Genomic DNA, 22,112 nt, shown 5'->3' on the forward strand with positions numbered 1-22,112 from the left:
AAGAGGCTCATACTGCCTGCGATTAGAAGACAAGCGACAACGACATTTTTCTTTTATGGCTCGTCTTTGGTATAAAATTTGCATAAAGAGTTTCGCAATAAAGAATTTTATCGAAGTTGAAACGGGTCAATTCACTGTGAATAGACCAGTGCACTCAAAACTTGCTTAGAATTTAACGTTAAACAAGAGAAGAAGAAATGTTACACTTATACAGCACTTACATTACACTTATATTATTACACTTACATTAATAATAAGATTAAATCTGAATGAATTACATAAGAATGAATTTAATTTTAATAATTAAATTAATAATAAGATTAAAAAAAACACACGAAGGAATAATAGTCTGAGATCCACCGCTGGCTATCGCTAAACAAAAAGGGGTCTGGTGTCACACATCTGCTGCAGTTGGTTTGAAGGCGATTTTTTTAGTAAACGATGGCGTTGATTTCTAATATCGAGTCAGCATCCATGTAAAACACGTCCATTTAAGCCTAAAAAGGCCAAAATAGCCTGCAGCAACATGATGTCGTTTTTTATTTTTAATGAGACTAGAAACAGAAAACACACAAAATTAGGCGTTTTCTGACTCTCTATTTTCTGTTCTATTCGAAAGTATCAGTCAAAAATCTAATTTCTAATACTGTGACAATATCTTTGGCTTAAGGCGATGCGATACCTTAGAAATCTTTTTGCGAGCCTCAGCGCTCAAAGACGAAGAGTCCATTAGCAAATTTTCTCAGGGGATTAGCTATCATCGAAACCTATTAAGAATTTGTGGTTTGATTATAAAATTTGGCCTAAAAGACAGTGAAATTTTATTTCCCTTTTGTCGGCAAATTTATCAGTCATAGCAGGTGGCACCACAGGAAACCCAAAACACAGCCCAATTATTAAAATGTTAATTCCATTGAACTGATGGTAAGCGTTAGCTAAGCAGGAATGCAAGAGGATTTTTAGGAACTGCCCTTTCCTGGACTTCAAAGAGATAATTCTGCTCCGCTTAACCGAAAAATAAAACTTAGATTTTCTGACGACGTGAGCTTCATTAAAACTGAATACTTCTATTTCGGCACAAAACAGGGGAGGTTAGATAATATGTCTAAAATTTCTGGGAAAGTAAATGTCGGCTTTTAGTTTTCTGTAGTTATTTCGGATTCCTTTTTCAAGCTCTACAAGTTATGGCAAGACCGGCCAATCAATTATAAATAGTACGGCCACACGACCTAGAAAATCTACAATGGACGAGATAGTGATTCTTCAAGGTTCGCCTTAAGAAAATTGAATTCGACCCAAAATCTTGGAACTTTCCCAGAAAATAATATGTTTTTTTGGAAAAGTTCACAATTAACATGCAAACTTTATCTCGACAAACGAAAGCTCGTTTTTTGGGGAATCAGATAGATTTTTTTTTTCTTTTTTTTTTTTTTTTTTTTAAAAAATATTAATTTTAAACAAGGGAAAAATAAACCAACATATGCCATTGCTTCTAGGAGCGAGTTTCGTAAGCAACTTCTTTTTTATGAACTTTTTAGTAGCTATACGTCTGACTGGGTAAACAGCCGGAAATCGAATTTCTGCAGAATAATATCTCTTCTATTGTATGACTGAAAAAGTTAAGCTTCTTATGTTTCATTTGTGTGCAAACTTATATCTATAACTTTATCAACTGCAACCAAACGAAATATGTGCTCCAATAGTTATTTAGAAAGATATAATTACGCGCAATACAAAACTAAGAAACATAAAGCTGACGTAAGCCTTTCTAGCGTATCCTGGCGATGTTCATATGCGCTGCAATGTAAGCCCAATTTACACTGAAAACAAATTGATATTTTCTCCCTTTAAATCGAGATTTTTTTGTATTTTACAAAAATATAAAAACATACGAATTTCGCAATTTCACAGTATTCCTCTAGACAACTTGAATATTTTTACGTCGAACATTAAGCGACCATCAATCCGTTTAAAAATCTGGCCAGAGGCACAAAAATACGAGAGGTTGGAAACTCCTGGAAAATTATACTTATTTTGATAAATGCACCATGTATCAAATACGTCGCATTTAGACAAAATGGCCCTCAAGTCTCATATAAGTCCATAAACTCTGAACATATCTTCCAAAAATCAGCTAGTATAACTTTCTGATGCTCCACTTTCCAAAAGTCAATTCAAATCTTTTTGAATTGACTGTGGGGTTTACAACTCCGATCTATTTTCACAACAACATACTAGCCTTTATTTTCGTAAAGATTGATGTTAAATTAAGTACTTTACTTCTTTTCTAAGCTTCAGTGTTCATGGTTAAGCATAGCGTTTCTACCAATTCCTGTCAAGATCTGGCTCGGCCAGGTTGTAACAGACCATCCCAGCAGTTTCAACTATAGCTGTCTTTATTTTCGTAAAGATTGATGTTAAATTAAGTACTTTACTTCTTTCCTAAGCTTCAGTGTTTTTGGTTAAGCATAGCGTTTCTACCAATTCCTGTCAAGATCTGGCTCGGCCAGGTTGTAACAGACCATCCCAGCAGTCACAAATATGGTCATAGATTGAAGTGTCTGCTTGTAAAAAAGGAATTGGACGTTTAGTGGATGTCAATCGAGAGAGATTCAAGCAGCCTGCAGTGAAACGACGAGAAGAGTGTCTCACAATTTGGCCGAACCTGTAGACCCTGTTGGCGACGAAAGACAAACAATATACAGAAAGACTCAGTGAATACGCCACTGATCGTCAGAGTCATCAATCTAGTGTTCAGGATTTAGTGAGTTTCTTACGAGAAACACTAAGTCGACCCATCACTAGAGGACGTATGGGTGAGAACTTTGACCACATTGTGCTTGATCTACGGCCACAGTTGCACAGTTACAAAGCCACTGCACAGAGTTGAGTTTTACATTCACCAAGGCAAAATACATTAAAAAGTAGAAGAAATCAGTAGCGAGTATTCTCCGGTACTGCTTCATATCGAAGGTAATAGAAATGTTTCTATTCAAGTGCCAGCCAAGAGTGAGGCACTACAATAATTGGACTAAAAAATTTCTTCCTCTCTAAGCCCAAAAATAAGTCTGGAAGTACAGGTGTTCTCACCTTGCATGAGTAGAATAGGATACACCATACAATGACTTTATATAAGTTCACAGATTCTCCCTTGGTATTCCTTGGGAATTTAAGACCCAGCTTCGGGAAGATTCTTTTGAAAAGGACAAGACAAATGACAGTCAATAATTTGCTCGGGCAATCAATTACTGATGAAGTCTTGAGAGCTCAAGTGCCTAGAAAAACAACACCTACAGATTCAGGTTTCCTACTGCCTTCGTTTGGCAAGAGGTGTCAGGATCCTCTAAAGTAAAGAACGATATTGGCACAATGTATTTTTTTTGGGGGGGCGGGGGTTGGTTGGTTTTAGACCTGGGCACTTCGTATCAAAGGAGTTGTCATAGAAACTTCAAGTGCTCATTCGATTGGAAATTGAAGGGGCTAGTGCCCTTTTTAATAGTCAAAAGTGATTGGAGGGCAACTAACCCTCCTTCCACACCCTCAATTTCCCCAAACACATCCAATAAAAATTTTAAGAGAGCCATTTTGTTCAACGTAGTTGCAAAGTTCGGAAATTATGTATTTGAGGATGACAATCCCCCTAAAACCCTCAGGGTAAGGGTTGTAAGTTATACCCTGGAGGAATATTCGGTTTTTTATAGAAGACATTGTCGCAGAAACTTCAAAAAGGGCTCATTCGATTACAAATTAAGAGAACTGGTGCTCTTTTCAATAGGCGAAAACGATTGGAGGGTAACTAACTCCCCTCCCGTGCCCAATATTTCCCCAAACACATCCAATCAAAATTTTGAGGTAACCATTTTGTTCAACGTAGTTGAAAGGTCCGGAAATTTTGTCTTTGAGAATGAACCCCCCCCCCCCCCCCAAAGCCCTCAGGGCAAAGGTTGTAAGTTATGCCTTGGAGGCATAAAAGGTTTTTATAGAAAGCGTTGTCGTTAAAACTTCAAAAAGGGCTCATTCGATTGGAAATTGAGAGGGCTAGTGCCCTTATTAATAGTCAAAAGTGATTGGAGGGAAATGCCCCCCCTCCACGTCCTTCATTTCCCCAAACACTTCTGATCAACATTTTGATATAACCATTTTGTTCAACGTAGTTGAAGGGTTCGGAATTATGTCTTTGAGGATGACAACCCCCCACAGCCCTCAGGGCTAAGGTTGTGAGTTATGCCATGGGGTCCGGAAATGCATCTAATAGAAATTTTGAGATAGCCATTTTATTCAAAATAGTTTAAATATCATATAACAAAGTTTTTGGGGTTGAAACAAACCCCAGAGTCTAGAGGCAAGGGTTGTAAGTCATGCCCAGGGGGGATTGAAGATTTTATGGAAGGGAGGGCTGTATAAACTTTAGAGGAGGCTCATTTAGTAAAAATTGGAAGTTCTAGTTCCCTTTTAAGTGTCAAAAGTGATGGAGGGCAGCAAGCCCCTCCCCCCTGACTACCTCTATTCACCAAACGAATCTGATTAAAATTGTTAGATAGCAATTTTCCTCTAGGGGTGACTCCCCCCCAGTGCCCCGGGGATAGGGTTCTAAGTCATGGCCTGGGGCTATATAAGGTTTTTATGGAATGGGTGGTCGCATAAACTTCAGAAGGGGGCATTTTTAAGAGTCAAGTGATTTTAGAGCAACCAGCCCCCCCCTTCTACGCTCATCATTCCCCCTAAGACATCCAATCAAAATTTGGAGATAGAAATTTTGTTCATTGTAGTTAAATAGTCTGGAAATTATGTCTTTGAGAAAGACACCCCCACAGCTCTCAGGGCAAGGGTTGTAAGTTATGCCTCAGGGGAATATAATATTTTTATAGAAAGGGTGGTTGTATATACTTCGGAGGGGACTCATTGGATTGATAATCTGAATTTCCAGTGCCCTTTTTAAGAGGCGAAGGGACCAGAAGGCAGTTACCCCCCCCCCCCTCAAAACTTCGGGTTTTGCCGAAATGTATCGAATAAAAAAAATTGAGACAGTCATTTTATTCAAAATATTCTAAAGTTCGTATAACAAGATTTTGGGGCTGAAAAAAACCACCAGACCCTAGGGACGAGGGTTGTAAGTTATGCCGCGGGGGATCTAAGGTTTTTATGGAAGAGATGGTTGTATAACTTTAGAAGAGGCTTATTTGGTTGAATAATGGAAGTTCTATTTCCTTTTGAAGCGTCAAAAGTGACGGAGGACATTTAGAACCCCCCCCCTCCCTGACAGCCCCTCTTTCACCAAACACATCTGATTGAAATTATGAGATAGCGATTTTGTTCAAAATAGTCCAAAGAACATATAATAATTTCTCTAGGGGTGACACAAACCCACAATGCCGTGGGGATAGGGCTGTAAGTTATGCCATGAGGGCATATGAGATTTTTATGGAATGGGCGGTCGTGTAAACTTCAGACGGGGCTTACTTGATTTGAAATTTGAAGTTATAATACCCTTTTTAAGAGTCAAACGGATTTGAGAGCAACAAGACCCCCTCCACGCTCATCATTTCCCTTAACACCTTTTATAAAAATTTGGAGATAACAATTTTATTCATTGTAGTTGAAGGTTTCAGAATTTACATCTGAGAGGAAAACAGCCCCCTCCCCCCCAAAGCTATCAGGGAAAGGGTTGTAAGTTATGCCCTGGGGGTACATAAGTTCCTTATAGAAAGGGTGGTCGTATATGCTTTGGAGGGGACTCATTGGATTGGTAATCAGAAGTTCTAGTGTCCTTTTAAACAGTCAAAATGGTCAGACTGCAGCTGCCAACCTGCCTCCCCTACAAACACACAAACACGTCGTGTTTTCCTGAGATGTATCCAATAGATATCTTGAGACAATTCTTTTATTCAAGATAGTCAACATATCATATAACAAGGCTTTTGAGGTTAATACAAACCATCAGATCCCGAGGGTGAGGGTTGTAAGTTATGCCCCTGGGGTCTTTAAGGTTCTTATGGAAGGGATGGTTGTATAAACTTTAGAGATGGCTCTTTATATGGTTGAAATTGGAAATTCTAGTTCCCTTTTAAGAGTCAATAGTGATGAAGGTCAAGTAGTCTCCCCCTAACAACTTCCCTTGTTTTCACCAGATGCATCTGATTGAAATTGTGCGATGTTAATTTTGTTTAAAATAGTCCAAAGAACATATAACAACGCCTCCAGGGTTGGCACAACCCCCCAGAGCCATGGGACAAGGGCTTTAAGTTATGCCCTAGGAGCATATAAGGTTTATATGAAATGAATGGTCGCATTAAATTCAGATGGGTCTCATTTGATTTTAAATTGGAAGCTATAGTGCCCTTTTTAAGAGTCAGTGATTTGAGAGACCCCTCCACGCCCATAATTTCCCATGTCAAACATCCAAACAAAGTTTTGAGACATCAATTTTTTTTCAGCATTGTTGAAAGGTTCAGTAATTACGCATATCAATAGTTGTAGTAGCATTAGTAGCAGTATGCAAATAGCACCTTTATTTCAACATCCCCTTCAACACATGAGGAAATTTTAAACTTAATATCATCAACCGGTCCCCAAGCATTAATGATACGTCCTCTTGAAAACCTGTATGGGCATAGTGTGTTGTGTTTTGATTTATTTCAACACAACTACAATAATGCTCAAAATTTTCGCCTTAATACCCTTAGGTTTACTAGTAGTAGTAGTAGCACCAGTAGTTATAGTAGTAGCAGTAGGAGTACAGATAATAGTTGTAGTCTTAGCTTTAGTACAGCAGTAGTAGTAGCAGTAATAATAATAGTAGCCGTAGTAGTAGTTTTAGGAGTAAAGGCAGTAGTAATGTGAAGTAAATTTTGTCTTTTTGTTAGTTCAACACCCCCCACAACAAGCATTATAAGTTTTCATTTCACACATGAAACTGTTCCTAAGATATTGCTGATATGCCCTTTTGACAACCTGCATACGGATGGCAGGTTGTCATCTGAACAACATAAATACCCTCTGAAAACTCCCCCTTCATTGGTTGTGTATTTTGAACTAGCCAGAAGACACCGTGTGTATACATTTAATGCTTTACATTTTACGGTTACTGTAACTAACGACACTAATGGTATTAAGTTGAAATTTTAGGGCACGTTTAGGGGGAGTTTCAATTAAATGAAAAAACTATATGCATGCAGGTATTAAAAGGGCATATAAGCAATATAGGGCATATAAGAACATAGACAGCGATGCTCTATCATAGCCAGTAATATCATTAATATTTTAAAGGAGCTAATTTGATTGAAAATTAAAAGTTCTACTGCCCTCTCAAGAGTCAAAAGTGATTGGAGGGCAATCAGCCCTCCTCTACAGCTCATAATTTTCCAAACACTTCCAATCAAAATTTTAAGACAACCTCTTTGCTCACCATAGCTGAACGATCTAGTGATCATTTTTCTAGGGATATTGGGTCGGACAACCCTTTACATATTTGTAATTTGCCCGATATGCTTAAAAACTAAATGTTGCTTTAAAATTAAATCAAAACGCACTGTTTGTATGCTGGTTGCGTAATTGTATCCAGGCTGTGAAAGAGCATAGATATAATTTTTTGGGAATGGTACTAAGTTTTATTCATCAGGTCTACTAGAGGACGTACATGACTGAATTTAACACTACTGTTTGTGTCATGATTTTCAAAAGAGCTTATGTTGTTTTAAATTTTTGAAAAAGTTTTTTCAGCATACAAATAGCAGGCCAAACTATAAATTCTTAAAAAAAAACTGAAAAAATTCAAACTAATATTTTCTTTTTCCCCGAAAAAGACTATTTCAATATAAAACGAACAGAAATTAGTTAAAAAAACTTTTTCTGCAAAATAAGTTAAAAAAAAAATTAAAGAACTTCAATCAATCAAAAATGAACAAAAATAGAATCAAATAATCTACCAAGCATAGAAGTACCACAATAGCATCAATAAATAAATAAAACCCAAAACGAACAGAAATTACAATAGATAGCCGAATCAAACTCAAAACGAGCAGAAATTAACATGAGCCGGGTTCAAAACCTCTATGCTTTCTAAAAACCAGAATAAAATTTGCACTTTAGTGAAAAAAAAATCAAATGAACGTGCATTGTCAGTTTAATATACATATGCTGATATTTATTCCTTAAAATCTTATTTAGTTTTTGATTTCTTAAAGTTATAAAAGTGAAAACATTAAAAAGAATTTTTCAGCAAAGTGCAAATTTTATTCTGGCTTTTAGAAAGTGGAGTTCTTTACCTAAAAAAAAACTTAATTTGTGGGAAAAGTTTTTTTTTATTAACTGTAAAAAAAAACAAAAAAAAACGTTATCTAACGTTTGACGTTTCTTGGCATTGTTTCAAGCTTCGTAGCGGAGTTTTCTTTCAGAAACTGAGATCAGACATGAATTGATACACTAATTTTGCCAATAACACTATATAAATAATTTTCCCTTATTATTACGCGAAAAAGACAAAGAAACATCAAAAGCTAGATGGCATTGGTTGTTTTGATTTGTCAGTTCTTCCATACTCTTTGGTTCTTCCAAGTAGAATATTATTAAGAGATAAACTCAACAAATATAACAAAGACTATGAAAGAAGGTCACACAACAAACAAGATTAAACTAAAGTAAAACGCACCTTGTCACCGGTCTATCTGGCTCTGGATTTGTGGAGACCGCTTGTGCTCGTGCATCCTGAGTGGGTTCAAAGGATCTACTGCGTCGTGTATCACCACTACATGGCTGACTCGAAGGACTCGACGTGGGATCGGTCGCGGAGGCAGGAGGAAGAGGAGGAGGTGGGTCAGCCAATCTATCCCTTTCAGGTTGCGATACTGGTCCTGTCTGAGAACTGAAAAAAAAAAAATACAACTTCAAAGATAAAGAATAAGTTTAATAGGTATAGACAGAATATATGCATGTATATGAATATAATGTGTAGAGAAAATGGACAGTCCAGTTAGTTCGGGTATGATCCTTCGAACTTTACTTCCGCTAAATTTTTATTTAAAGAAAATATTATTGACTAACAGGAAATAGCAGAAAAAAAAGGAATGTTACAAAGAACTACTAGATTCCAAAATCATTACTTCTTTCTTCAACTACTACCAAATTCTCTCTTTTAAAAAAAAGCAAACGACAACTTAAGAATACTAAGCTTTACCAAAGAATCCCACTACGCTGAAAACTCTTTCCGCATTCAAAAATTTTCAGAGGTTTTAACTAGAGTCTCATCTCAGCTCTGGGAAGTCCGGCCTTTATCTTACCATCTTGCAGTCTACAAAACACTTTTTTTTACCCGTGATAGTTGTCGGTCCTAAAGTATTATCCCCCCCCCCCTGTTGGTTTTTTGTACCATTAATTAGCAAATTCTATTTTAGTCAGTATTTTAGACATGGAATTTTATAACGTTAATTTTACTAATTTGTGTTAAATTTATTGACCATTTTTATGTTTGATTGATTTCATGTTTGATTAGTTTTTAACCTTTGTCTTGCTGTCTTGGCTGTTACGTCTTGTTTTCTTCTACTCGGCCATATGAAGCAAATTCGGCTCTATTAGAGCTTGGTATAGCCCTTTGAAAATAAATATTACCTCATCTAATTACTCTTCACACGACAAAAAAAGACCAAAAAAAAGATACACTTTGAGCGAAATGATTTGGTCTTAAGATAATTTGAAGATTTGAAAGTAGCCCACTAAACTTTTAACTAACAATTCCACAGTCAGATATAAATGAAATAACTTACTTCTCATAATTTCGCAGCCATTCTAATGAAAATCTAGGATCAGTAAACTGGGTGGTCCGATTGTTGTGATCAACGAAATATATTCGACCAGACGGAGTATGCCTGGCTTCCCAGCCAGGAGGTAAGGGGCTTGAGGTAAGAGGCTGGGAAGAATCTCTTATTTCTCTAGGTAACCGCGGATCATACCAGGTGCTTGCCCCTGTAGGAACATGAAGGAAGTAGACCTGCCCTTGTGGAGTTGTCCGCATTTCTGAAAAGAAATTAGTAGCGATTATCTTTTAATACCACAAGATCCATAAGTTTTATAAGTAATAATCAAATAGCAAAAGGGACAAAATTTATACTAGAACACACGTGAATATACCGTAGGATAGAAAATTCTGATAGAATATAGAATAATTCAGAATATCATACGAATATCATAGAATAGAAAAGATAAAAGAACAAGTTGAATAAGATATTTTATCTTATGGAATAGAATAAATTGCAACTAACAACTCATTGCAGCACTACGCTCCTAAGGTCAACACAGCTGCGTAAGCTCCGGCTAAACATACTCCTAATTTTATTCTACAACCCCTCTTATAAATTCCCAATTTCCTATAAGTTCATTCTTCAGAATAGTTATTACTACTACTACTACTACTACCACCAACTCACCGCAGCACCAAGCCGCCTGAGGCCAACACAGCTACGTACGCTCCTCCTCCATCCCAATCTATTCAAAGCGCCCCTTTTACACCCGCCCATGAAGTTCCCATTTCCTTTAAATCTTTCTTTATGACGTCCTCCCACCCCAGACGAGGACGACCTCCATTCCGTGTAGCCCTAGACGGTAAGGCGAAAAGAACAATCTTCGGCAATCTGTCATCCTTCATCCGTACAACGTGCCCTAGCCACCTCAACCTTTCTTTCATTATAGCCCTAGAGAGATGACAATATAAAGTAAGTCAATACAAAATAAGCACAGTCTACAAAAAAACTGTCAAAATACGTATGTACACTAACAACAAGTCGAAAGTACATAAACAAATAATTTCATTTTTGATGTTTCAATTTTGAGCAAATTCATAGTTTTTTGGGTTGCCTCCAAATTTTTAGACTCCAAAAAAAATATCTGATAAAAAATCCAGTTGAAGTCTGCTAGATTTTTCAGGTGGTAGGTTCAAAGGACATTTTCTTGTGGTAAAGCTAAAGCAGAATCTATCATCAGTTCAACAATCTGGGCTGTTGTTGCAATGTCGCCGTTCTTCGCTAAAGTATCATACTTGTCCTCGTAAATTTGTCGGAATTGCGATTGGTACATTTCGGCTATAAAATTGTCAGGCAACGAGAAGTATTGCAGCAACGTTTGGTCGGCTTCGCCGACAGAAGTATCACAGGGGTATCATTTCCGTTTTGTTTTTTCGCCAGTGATTGAACGCTTTAGTAATTGACCCCTCAACACTTTTCAAATGACGTGTCCAAAGAATTTTTTTTTAAAAATAAATAAATAAAACAATAAAAAATATGATACTTCATTTAAAGATAGTTCCAGGAGAGCACTGTTCCTGCTTAAATCCAACTTTATTCTCTATTCTCTGACACGCAATCTATGTCAGTACTTTTAAAATGCAAGTCTATGTTACTGTTTACTAATTTAAAACTAAATTTAGTTGAAATTGAAATTAAAAATTATAAAAAACAGACAAATTTAAATAATTAAAATAAAAATAAAAAGAAATTATCTAACTTTAAATCAAACAAAATATTAAGACTAATTTAAAATATGTCAAAACTAAGTGGATGTTGCATTACTTTGCCACAGACCATAAAACCTGACCCAAATGGCTAATTACTAATAAATCCCATGTCCCCCCTCTTGTTAGAAATAAACAATGTGGTAGAGAGGAGGGAACAAGAAGCCATGTCTTATATAGAAACCGTCAAGTAATCTCAGACAAGGTGTCCATGAGGAAAATATTACAATGACGAGGAACTGGTTAAGCTCAAACTGATTTTACTTTTCGATTACGTCTCACCGCAAATGATTTGTATCATATTTCGAGGAATTCGCTTCAGAGACTATACCAAATGTTTATAGGCCCTTTCCGCCTTCAGTTAACAATTCCGGCTTCAGTTTCAACGACGCTGATAGTCAATGGTAAAACCGTCCGAGGACAGTTTCTATTCTTAATCACGTTTTGGGATTGAATAACATGCTTAGAATCTTTATCGTTCTTCTTCATCTGAAGAAGGGCAAATTTAATCAAAATCGAGCTCCTTCCGGTTTAAAGAGGTTTTTCATCGACCATTTCCTTATTCTTATATGATCTTTTTCTTCTAGCAACTCTACGAAGCTTGGCACTGTTCATTGTTCGCCTCTGAATCATTCCCAGGGTAATAACACCTCATTCCCATTTCTTTTTTCTTCTAAACCATGTTTGGGCTTCTTGAATAACAGCTTAGCCAGCTTGTTCACAGTTGAATGTTCCCATTTCAATTGGTTTTTATTTTTCCAAAACCATATATTACCCATGAGATATTTAATATACAAAGAGGCAAATGATGGATTAGTTTTCCCATTGACGAGTGATGAAACTTTCGGTGAACGATGAAACTAAGTTATCCCACAATAGAGTCCCATAATTTCTTACCCATTTGGGTCTCACTTTATATTGAATGGCGCTTAATTCATAATAGTTTTTTCTTCTTAACCCTGTTTGAGACTTCTTAAATAATTGCTTAACATGTTTATTTACAATCAAACGTTTTCTTTTCAGTTTTTATTATTTTTTCTTTTTGGCAAAATCATATATTACCCACTAACCACTAAATATACCCAAAGCCCAATGGTTGATTGTATTTCCCCATTGATGAGTGCTGGGACTTCACTTCGTGAATAGTCTCTGCATAATCACTTTACTGGTCAACATTCATTTATACAGCAAAGAACATGGCCACTGAGCCACATCATGGTAACAGAATATGGCCGCTGAGACGACTAAACACATAATAGGACCACTGTACGACGTGGCACCAAGAAAGAAGAATGGTAATACATACCATATCCATCTGGTAAATCTACAATTGGATTAACAGCATTTTCGTTCACCAATACACTTGGAGTACGATTCGTTTGACGACTAGATCTGCTTGTTCTTCTTCGTTCTTCTCTTGAACTTTCACCGGAACGACGACTTGGTGTTGACGATTCATTGTTTCTCCGGCGGTTACTACTACTACCAACACCATCAACATTGTCTGAAGGCAGTTCTTGCTGAGACCGTCTTCGCTCCCTAGGGAACAGAAGATAATACACAATAGAAGAAAGAGACAAAAATAGAGAAAGAGAAAAAGAAATAGAGAGGAGAGAGAGATATAGGGTGTGAGAGAATAAGATAACAAAAAATCTTACTAGCTTAGATTAAGCATTTGGCATGCAGAATGCAACGTTACGTTTTTGCTTGAACTTAATTTGCTTGCATCTTTAGATCAATCCACAGATGTTACATCATAATTAGTTTATTCTTCATTACCCAGATGTTTTCACATTTTATATTTAGATTGAATTACAAATGCAATTTCCAAATGAATTACAGTCAGCTTTCCATGTAGGAATTTATAATGGGATATTTTAAAATATAATATTTACTAAAGCCTTAAATATGGCATACATTCAATATTTTACATTTTTCGTGTAAAAAACAAGTCGTAAATGTTACAAAAAATGCAATTCCATTGAAATTCAAATTTGGTCAAGAATGGAATAAAATTCAAATTAGGTAGACTTTCCTAAGACTAGATTTTATTTTATCTTTAGTTTTAAACACCATTATTTAGAAAAAAATCATGGAAAAACTGAAGTTCGTGGTAAAAATCACGACTTTATTTTTCGGATAAGGGGATTAAATTAGGCAATAAAAAGTAGCAGTTTATATTTAGCTAAATCACCACTGAGATGTATACTTTTCGGTTTGTATCTACAATATTAAAAAAAGAAAAAAAAATGAGCTGTTACCTTGTGCTTTGGCTTCTCTTATCCCGACTCAGTTGTATTTCAGCTGTGATAGAAACCCCGGCGGCAACACCAACTGTGGAGCCACGTCGAACTCTTCTTCGACTTGAGCTACTCCGGCTGCTACCATCCTCAGATCGGGACGGAGAGGTGGGACTAGAAGCAGTCTGATCTTCGTTTACAGGTTCGGAATGATTTTGATTCGTCAAACTTAAGTTTCCTAGAGGATCTGCAATAGCTAAAGAATTAGCAGGTTGTGCGTCACGTGACAGAAGACTAACAACTATGGTTCCTCTAACAGCTTCACTATCATCTGCACCAGCTTTCGTCAACTCCAGTCTTTGGTCTGCAACAAACTTAAATTAGCTGAAAGCACATAACTAGAGGCAAAAACAGTAATAGATTCTATTCAGTATAAGATTGTTTCTTTCTTTTTTTTAATCCTACATCCCAAAAGTGAAAACAGCTCCAATCAATCTTTCATGTTACGTGTGTGTCCGCCTTTTCAATTGCCCTTCAATCAATATGAATGTTGAACTAGAATAATTTTTTACAAAGAATTCACCAAAACATATGATTTGGTTGGAAATTTTAGAGTAGAATCGTCATTGTCAACAGACTTTTAAGATCAAAAGACATAACAATGACCATTTGAATATAATCAAAACATATGATTTGGTTGGAACTGTTAGAGTAGAATCGCCATTGTCATCAGACTTTTAAGATCAAAAGACATAACAATGACCATTTGAATATAACCAAAACATATGATTTAGTTGGAAATTTTAGAGTAGAATCGCCATTGTCAACAGACTTTTAAGACCAACAGACATAACAATGATCATTTGAAGCCTATCCTGTTAAGAAAGTTTTTCTAAAGAAGACTCAGCATTAGCAAAACAGAACAAATGGTTCAGCAATGCCTTTATTTTTAATTAATCTTAGTTCTTTTCATGAAATGAGACCTCCAATTTAGGAAAGTTAATCCCAGTATATGAATAAAACTTTTAAATCCTGTCATTAGTTCCGAGGGATGACAAGCAACAAAATTTTTGATAATCATTTTCGAGGGCCGCCTTCTCGAAGATTTTTAGACTTTTACAGTTTTCCCCATGATTTCCTTATGTTCCCAGTGGCGTCAATTCATGACAATTTAGAGGGAGCAAAAACTTATTTTTCAAAATCTAGGAGAGGAGGGCAAATTTGTCTCTTTTCAATTTTTTTTCTTAATAAAAATTCAAAGAGGCGTTTTTCAACGAAAATTCCACAAACAAAGGTGTTTTTAAAGTCGAAAGGCGGGGGAGGGGGATCTAGAGAGCAAATGTCATCTCTTGCCCCCTCCCCCAACCAACAATACTGTACGTTCCAGATCAAGGGCGTGTTTTTGCGTTTTCATGATCCTACATCGGCCAAAACAAATTCAAGTGTGAATTACCGACCCTCTAGCAGAACCAGAGCATATCTTACCGCCAAAATAAAAGTAGAAATATCTCAGCATGCTCTTTCAGAATGTTATTTACATTACTGAATGCCACAATATCAGTGGAGCTATTTTGAAGATTGGTGAAATTCCTCTAGTGTCAAGTCATAACAAAGAGGCAAATATTGCACGGAAAAAACCCTCGGGATAGGCTTCACAAAGTCTGGCTAAGAATTTGATTATTTTCGTGTCTAAAGATCAACGAAATAACGGTCTAACAAAGACACGGTCTAAAGATCATCAACGGTCTAAAAGATTCAACGGTCTAAAGATCATCACAATCAGCACAAGCAAACTATTCAAAATTGAAAACTAAACAAAATTGAATGTGGGAATTGGCTCATAGCCAATTCCCACATTCAATTAATAAGGTATTTCAAGTCTGTGTTCAGGAGTTGTATCCTAACTGTAATGCTTTAATTGGATTCTTACATCCTGTATCTTTCAGTCTCTGAATGGAGCTTGAGAGGAGTCGAACACATCCTAAAAAACCAGAGCCTTCTTTCTTCATAACTTTTCTATGATTCCAAACACTAATAGTCAAACAATCTCCTTTGCCAATGAACAGGTCAAAATGTTGGTTCCATTTGGGGTCTAATGTTGACTTCACACTATGAGTACTGTAGGTTTGTCCTGAGCCATCAACACTTACACGTGCAAATGGGTCCGGCAATCCTGAAACATACCTTTATAATATATAATTATAATTAACTGTATCATATGAACATGTATCAAATATCGACATGTATCGACTGTACTATATAAAATTTTATCAACTCGACAATATTTTACAGAAATCGAAAAAAAAATCATATAGTCGTTTTGGGAATTAAAACCGTTTGGGGATTGTTTTTTTTTCAAAATTCATATGTTTTAGATTAAAACTAAATAAAGCATTAATTGTCATAAAGCTGGGAGCAACTTTCATTTTGGCTTCGGCAATATAATTACATTTCTTCAAGAGCCCACAGTTCTTAGATGATTTTTGATGCAGTATTTTTTGAACCAGATTTTACAAATCCCGTTTCTTATAGAAAAATTTGATAAAAATTTGATTACAATCTCATTAGTCAGGATGAAACGCTATATTTGGTATACTTCATAAACAATTAAGTGTTTCAAATTTTATTTACTAAGATCTTAAAACAATCAGATGTTTTTTTGTTATTGATTTAGATTCAGTGTCATTTGCTAAAAAAAAAAAGAACAGGACGTTTTGAACAAAGAAAAAAAAACTATAAAAAAAATAAAAATAATTATTGTTACAAAATTTTGAGCAACCTTTATTCCAATTTCGACACTGCAGTTACATTTCTTCAAGAGCTGGCAGCTCTTAGATGATTCTTGAGAAAAACAAATACAGGAGAATGGCCAGTTTTAGTTCTTATAGAGAAAAAGGGCTAGAAAAAATTAAATTACACTTCCTAAAAAAATAAATATTTAGAAAAAAATTCACTAAAATGTAGAAAAACTTTTCCCTTTCTGATTTAGAGTTAAGTGTACAAAGCAAGCGTAAAAACACTTTTTTTTTTAGATCATTGTTATTAGCCAACAAAAGGAATAGAGTATATGTCGGATATCCCCAATGTTTTGACTTTTGGATATCTTTCTGATTATTTGTGTACATTATCTTTTTGTTTTACGAAACAGATAGACAAAAAAAAAACAAAAAAAAACAATAATTATCGCTTGTGGCACTTACAAAAAGACAAAGAAGGTAGACAAAAAAAAAATAAATAAGGTGAAACGTTATTTTTGAAAGCCCAAAATATTTCTGTATTTATATTTTTTAGACATGTTTTTTTTTGTCGATTACACTCTGAACACTAAACTAACTGAATTTTGTATTCTACTACACTTCAGTCAGTAAATTTTACAATTCTTGTTCTTACTATGTTCAGTCAACTTTGCTGATTTTGGAAAAAAACATTTTTTATACTTTTTAAATATTTATTTTATTTCCTTCAGCTTCAAGTCACCAATTAAAATCAGTTATTCGTCTTGAAATTCCCAACCAAACTTCAAACTGTGGCACTTCATAGGAAAGATGTCCAAAACTTAAGTGTGGGCTGGAGAAACAGTGTTCATCATTGCGTCAGTTTTAACAGTTGTTAATTTTTTTTTAATTTTTTTAATTTTTTTTAATTTTTTAATGAATTTCAAATTAATTGTCTAATAGTCTACGAATTTGGTTCTTCGAAAGTAAATCAAACTGAAAGTCCCTCTTGTACTAACGCACACTAACACCGCTGTACTTTTCATTAGCTTAAAAAGGTATGCACATAGAAGCGTTTTGGGCTATGTCATGGATTTTGATTCAAAGGTGGGGGGGTGGAATTTAACTAAAAGATTTCTGTTTTTTAGCTATTGCAAAAACCAAAGTTTTTTATTTAATTTTCAGCATTTATGTGGTTTAAGTATTCTAGCGCTTTTTCTTGGGGTAGGATAAAAAGAAGAAGAAAACTTCTATAGGAAGAATTTCCCCTTACTAGATGTAGGCATGAACAACAGAAAGCAGTAGAATAAAAACTTACAATTTCCTTATGTTTATACAGTCAAAATTAAAACTAGGTGAAAAAAAAATACGAGATATTATTTTTTATCTTCAGTATCGAGAAAAAATAGATCCCAAAACAGATAAGAGTATTTGCTAGAGAATTCTTTGAACATTAAACGAATTTGCACATATTAAATAATATTCTTTGGTTTTGCCCATCGCAAATTAAAACCGTGAAAATAGGTAAGGTCACAATCTCAGGGTGAAGACCTAGTAAAAAGCTAACTGCATCCCAAAGCTAAAAAGCTAATGTTAATTTAAATTTAAAATAGAGAAATTGAGGAACAGTATATACAAATTAAAGTTAAATTTTTACTGTTTCCAAACATACAACTCTCATCAGGGCTGAGCCTAAGAAAAGAAGTTTACATTAGAAATTTTTAAAAAGAGAACAAAGTCCTCAAAGATATGATAAACTATCAATACAAATCTCACCAGTTAACTGACCAAGCCAGAAAGCCCTAAATTAAAATTTTAGCTCTCTGATTTCTCTCTCTGTTCGCCTTAGCAAACCATTTTTGGCAAATATTCAGAAATATGAAAATGTCAAATGCGACCTTTACGCGTGACAGTGACCATAATTTCCTACCCAATCTGGGGTGTGTACAACCTGCCGATTAAGTAAAGTTCCTCTAAAAATACGATATACTGTATATATATATATATATATATATATATATATATATATATATATATATATATATATATATATATATATATATATATATATATATATATATATATATATATATATATATATATATATATATATATATATATATATATATATATATATATATATATATATATATATATATATATATATATATATATATATATATATATATATATATATATATATATATATATATATATATATATATATATATATATATATATATATATATATATATATATATATATATATATATATATCATATATATTATTGCGGACAAAATGTAAAACAATTTCACAAGATGGCTTGTATTTTAAATTTACACTTGAAGAAAGTAAATGCTTAAGAAAAAAAGTTAGACATAATACAATGTAAATTAGGAAACTTCGAACTATTTAAGACAATACTGTAAGGAAGCCATAGTCTGTCACACAGTTTCCGTATTTTAAGGTTTCTGTGATTATTTTTGACCAGACCGGTTAATTCCAAAACAAGTGCTTAGGTTTATAGATTTTCATTTGACATTTTTCGATATAAAATTTTTGTGATATAAAATTTTGACATTTTGTGATATAAAATACTTCATCGTGACATAAAATTTTGTAAGCATAAAAAAGGGCCCACCGAATTTCTAATTTACGACACAAAAGACTTATTATTTAGAATAACCTATTGTCATGCCCCCCCCCCCAACAAAAAAAAAACGACGCATGTCATACAATATTTTAGTTTGTTCCAATCTTTGATCGTCTTCCAGCCTTATATGAAGCCTAAACGCCACTACTAATACGAACAGAAGACAAACATTCACTAGGAAACCCATTGGTATTTGAGATAAAATCGTAGATTCATTTAGTAATTATAGATTTTATACATATGTACTTTGAATATACAGCCTAAAACTTTTTATTCTTATTATTTTTATAGACCCACACAATGATGAGAAATGTTAATGAATAATAAAATTATTTATAACCAAGACGTCCTAACGTCAAGAAACAAGGAAACAGGATAGTCTTTTAATGTCAATCCTTTAATATCTGCAATTGTTTTTAAATGTCTTTGGACTGCCTAACTACGAATTCATTAGTTTTTTATATTGTCAAAATGAAAGGTAACGTGTTCTAAAAGACAAGATGAGAAGGGTGCCAAGATGTTTTTTCCAGGGAGGGAGGGGGAGGTTGAAATTCAAGAATACCTTTTCATGTGACGATTGCATTGTATAAGCATATTTTCAGGGGTAGAAGGAGTTTTTTTTGGACTGATATTGGGGAGAGGGATTCTCCCATGTCCCCAAGTGTGTATATACATAGCATGCTGAAGCACCTTAGTTGGATGAATCAGAGAAGAATATTTCCTGAATTCTCTGTAAGCCAGTCACACGTGCAAATACTACAAGTATATCAAAATTAAGGTGCCGAAAAGACAAGTAAAGAATATTTTAAATTGGTTTTAAACAAGGAACAATACTTACGAAATAAATCTTTCTTTGCCAAATTCTTCGCACAGAGTACTGAAATACAAGGAAAGAAATGATTACGAATGTCAACAATACCATATAACTGATTTTTTTGCCTGTTTTTGGTAAGAGACTTAAGTTTTCATTTATATATACATCAAACAAAAGAAACTGTCAACACAAATCTATAGCTTATTTTTCCTCTATTTTTAGCAAGACATTTGGATATGTAATTATAATTGCATAAAACAAAAGAAACTGATTAGCTAATCTAATATAAATGACAACTTAATACTTTGCAGTCACGACAGTTTAACATGAGAATTTGACAAAAAAGGGGGAATATTTAAATACTAATACCAAAATGTATTTGAAAGGTGACAATTTTATCAGTAATTTAGAAAATTAATTATAAAAAAATGCCACGTTAAACATATATAACTTTGCTGCTCATGTGTCAAAATTTACAAATAGGATATTAAATTATGGAACGTGCAGAAATAGTGACACTTTCAATGATGAATATAGATAGATATCAGATTAAAAAGTTCACACAACAATATATAGCTTTCCAACATAAAAAAACATACCAAAAAAAAAAAAACATATTCTCTGTAAATTATGTACTTTTGGTGCTGCTGCTGAAACTCTAAGAACAGAAGATTATTAATATACTAATATACATACATAAATATATATATATATATATACATATAGATATATATGTACATATATATATGTATATATAAATATATATATATATATATATATATATATATATATATATATATATATATATATATATATATATATATATATATATATATATATATATATATATATATATATATATATATATATATATATATATATATATATATATATACTGTGTGTGTATATGTATATATATATATATATATATATATATATATATATATATATATATATATATATATATATATATATATATATATATATATATATATATATATATATATATATATATATATATATATATATATATATATATATATATATATATATATATATATATAAAATAAAAGTTCAAAATAAGGAGAAAAAGTTAAAAAAAAGATCAAAAAGTTCAAAGATCAAAAAGTTCAAAATCCTTTTTAATAGACAGTGTATAATAAATTTCACAAAAAATACCAGATATTTCGGTCACATATACAGTGACCGTCATCAGTAGTAAAACTGTAAAACTGAAATTATCTACGATATATATATATATATATATATATATATATATATATATATATATATATATATATATATATATATATATATATATATATATATATATATATATATATATATATATATATATATATATATATATATATATATATATATATATATATATATATATATATATATATATATATATATATATATATATTCAAATCCTTTCTTATGACCTCTGGCCATCCCGTTCGGAGACATTTTCGTTTGGTCCTAGATTGATAGCCCAAAAGGACAATCTTTGGCAATCTGTAATCTTTCACTCGCAATACGTATTCTAGCCTAGCCATCTCAACTTTTGTCTCATTATAGCCCTAGAAAGCGGGATAAAAACTACATTTTTCGTAAATCTCGCCTTTTGAAATAAGGTCAGTCAAACGGGTATCCAAACCAATTTCTCTGGAAAACATCCAACAAATCCTTCTCCGTTTTTCGATAGCACTCACGTTTCAGAACAATACTTGACCGCTGTCATCACTATAGCTTCAAATATTCTAATCTGGGTTCACACAATTAACTATTTATTCTTCCAAAACTTTTTTCAACGCTGAAAAAAATACCCTGGGCCTTGGCTATTCTACTTCTAAAATCTTCACTGCATTCACCATCCTTACTAATAATTAACTAAAAAAACAAGTTTTTTTTAACTGAAAGTAAGGAGCGACATTAAAACTTAAAACGAACAGAAATTATTCCGTATATGAAAGGGGCTGTCCCCTCCTCAACACCTCGCTCTTTACGCTAAAGTTTTTTATTGTTTTAAAAAATAAAGTTGTGAGACAGAGTCAAACTTTAGCGTAAAGAGCGAGGCGTTGAGGAGGGGACAGGCTTTTTCATATACGGAATAACTTCTGTTCCTTTTAAGTTTTAATGTCGCTCCTTACTTTCAGTAAAAAAAACTTATTTTTTTAGTTAATTTCT

The 22,112-nt window shown here is 33.6% G+C and overlaps 1 protein-coding gene across 1 annotated transcript in view; it reads right to left on the bottom strand.

Moving 5' to 3' along the window:
- Positions 1 to 21,666, bottom strand: part of Smurf (SMAD specific E3 ubiquitin protein ligase) — a 47,789-nt gene extending 26,123 nt beyond the window's left edge. Inside the window, exons 1-7 of the mRNA XM_089086280.1 lie at positions 21,638 to 21,666; positions 19,944 to 20,044; positions 15,668 to 15,910; positions 13,759 to 14,101; positions 12,804 to 13,036; positions 9,759 to 10,008; positions 8,648 to 8,860 (exon numbers count right to left, since the gene is read on the bottom strand). Of these exons, the coding sequence (XP_088942406.1) occupies positions 8,648 to 8,860; positions 9,759 to 10,008; positions 12,804 to 13,036; positions 13,759 to 14,101; positions 15,668 to 15,910; positions 19,944 to 20,044; positions 21,638 to 21,666 (1,412 nt within the window). The remainder of the gene's footprint in view (positions 1 to 8,647; positions 8,861 to 9,758; positions 10,009 to 12,803; positions 13,037 to 13,758; positions 14,102 to 15,667; positions 15,911 to 19,943; positions 20,045 to 21,637) is intronic.
- Positions 21,667 to 22,112: the final 446 nt, after the last annotated feature.

The sequence above is a fragment of the Artemia sp. Qi Xiang Cuo genome, chromosome 3 (assembly GCF_049724085.1).
Source record: "Artemia sp. Qi Xiang Cuo chromosome 3, ASM4972408v1, whole genome shotgun sequence".
Lineage (NCBI taxonomy): Eukaryota > Metazoa > Arthropoda > Branchiopoda > Anostraca > Artemiidae > Artemia > Artemia sp. Qi Xiang Cuo.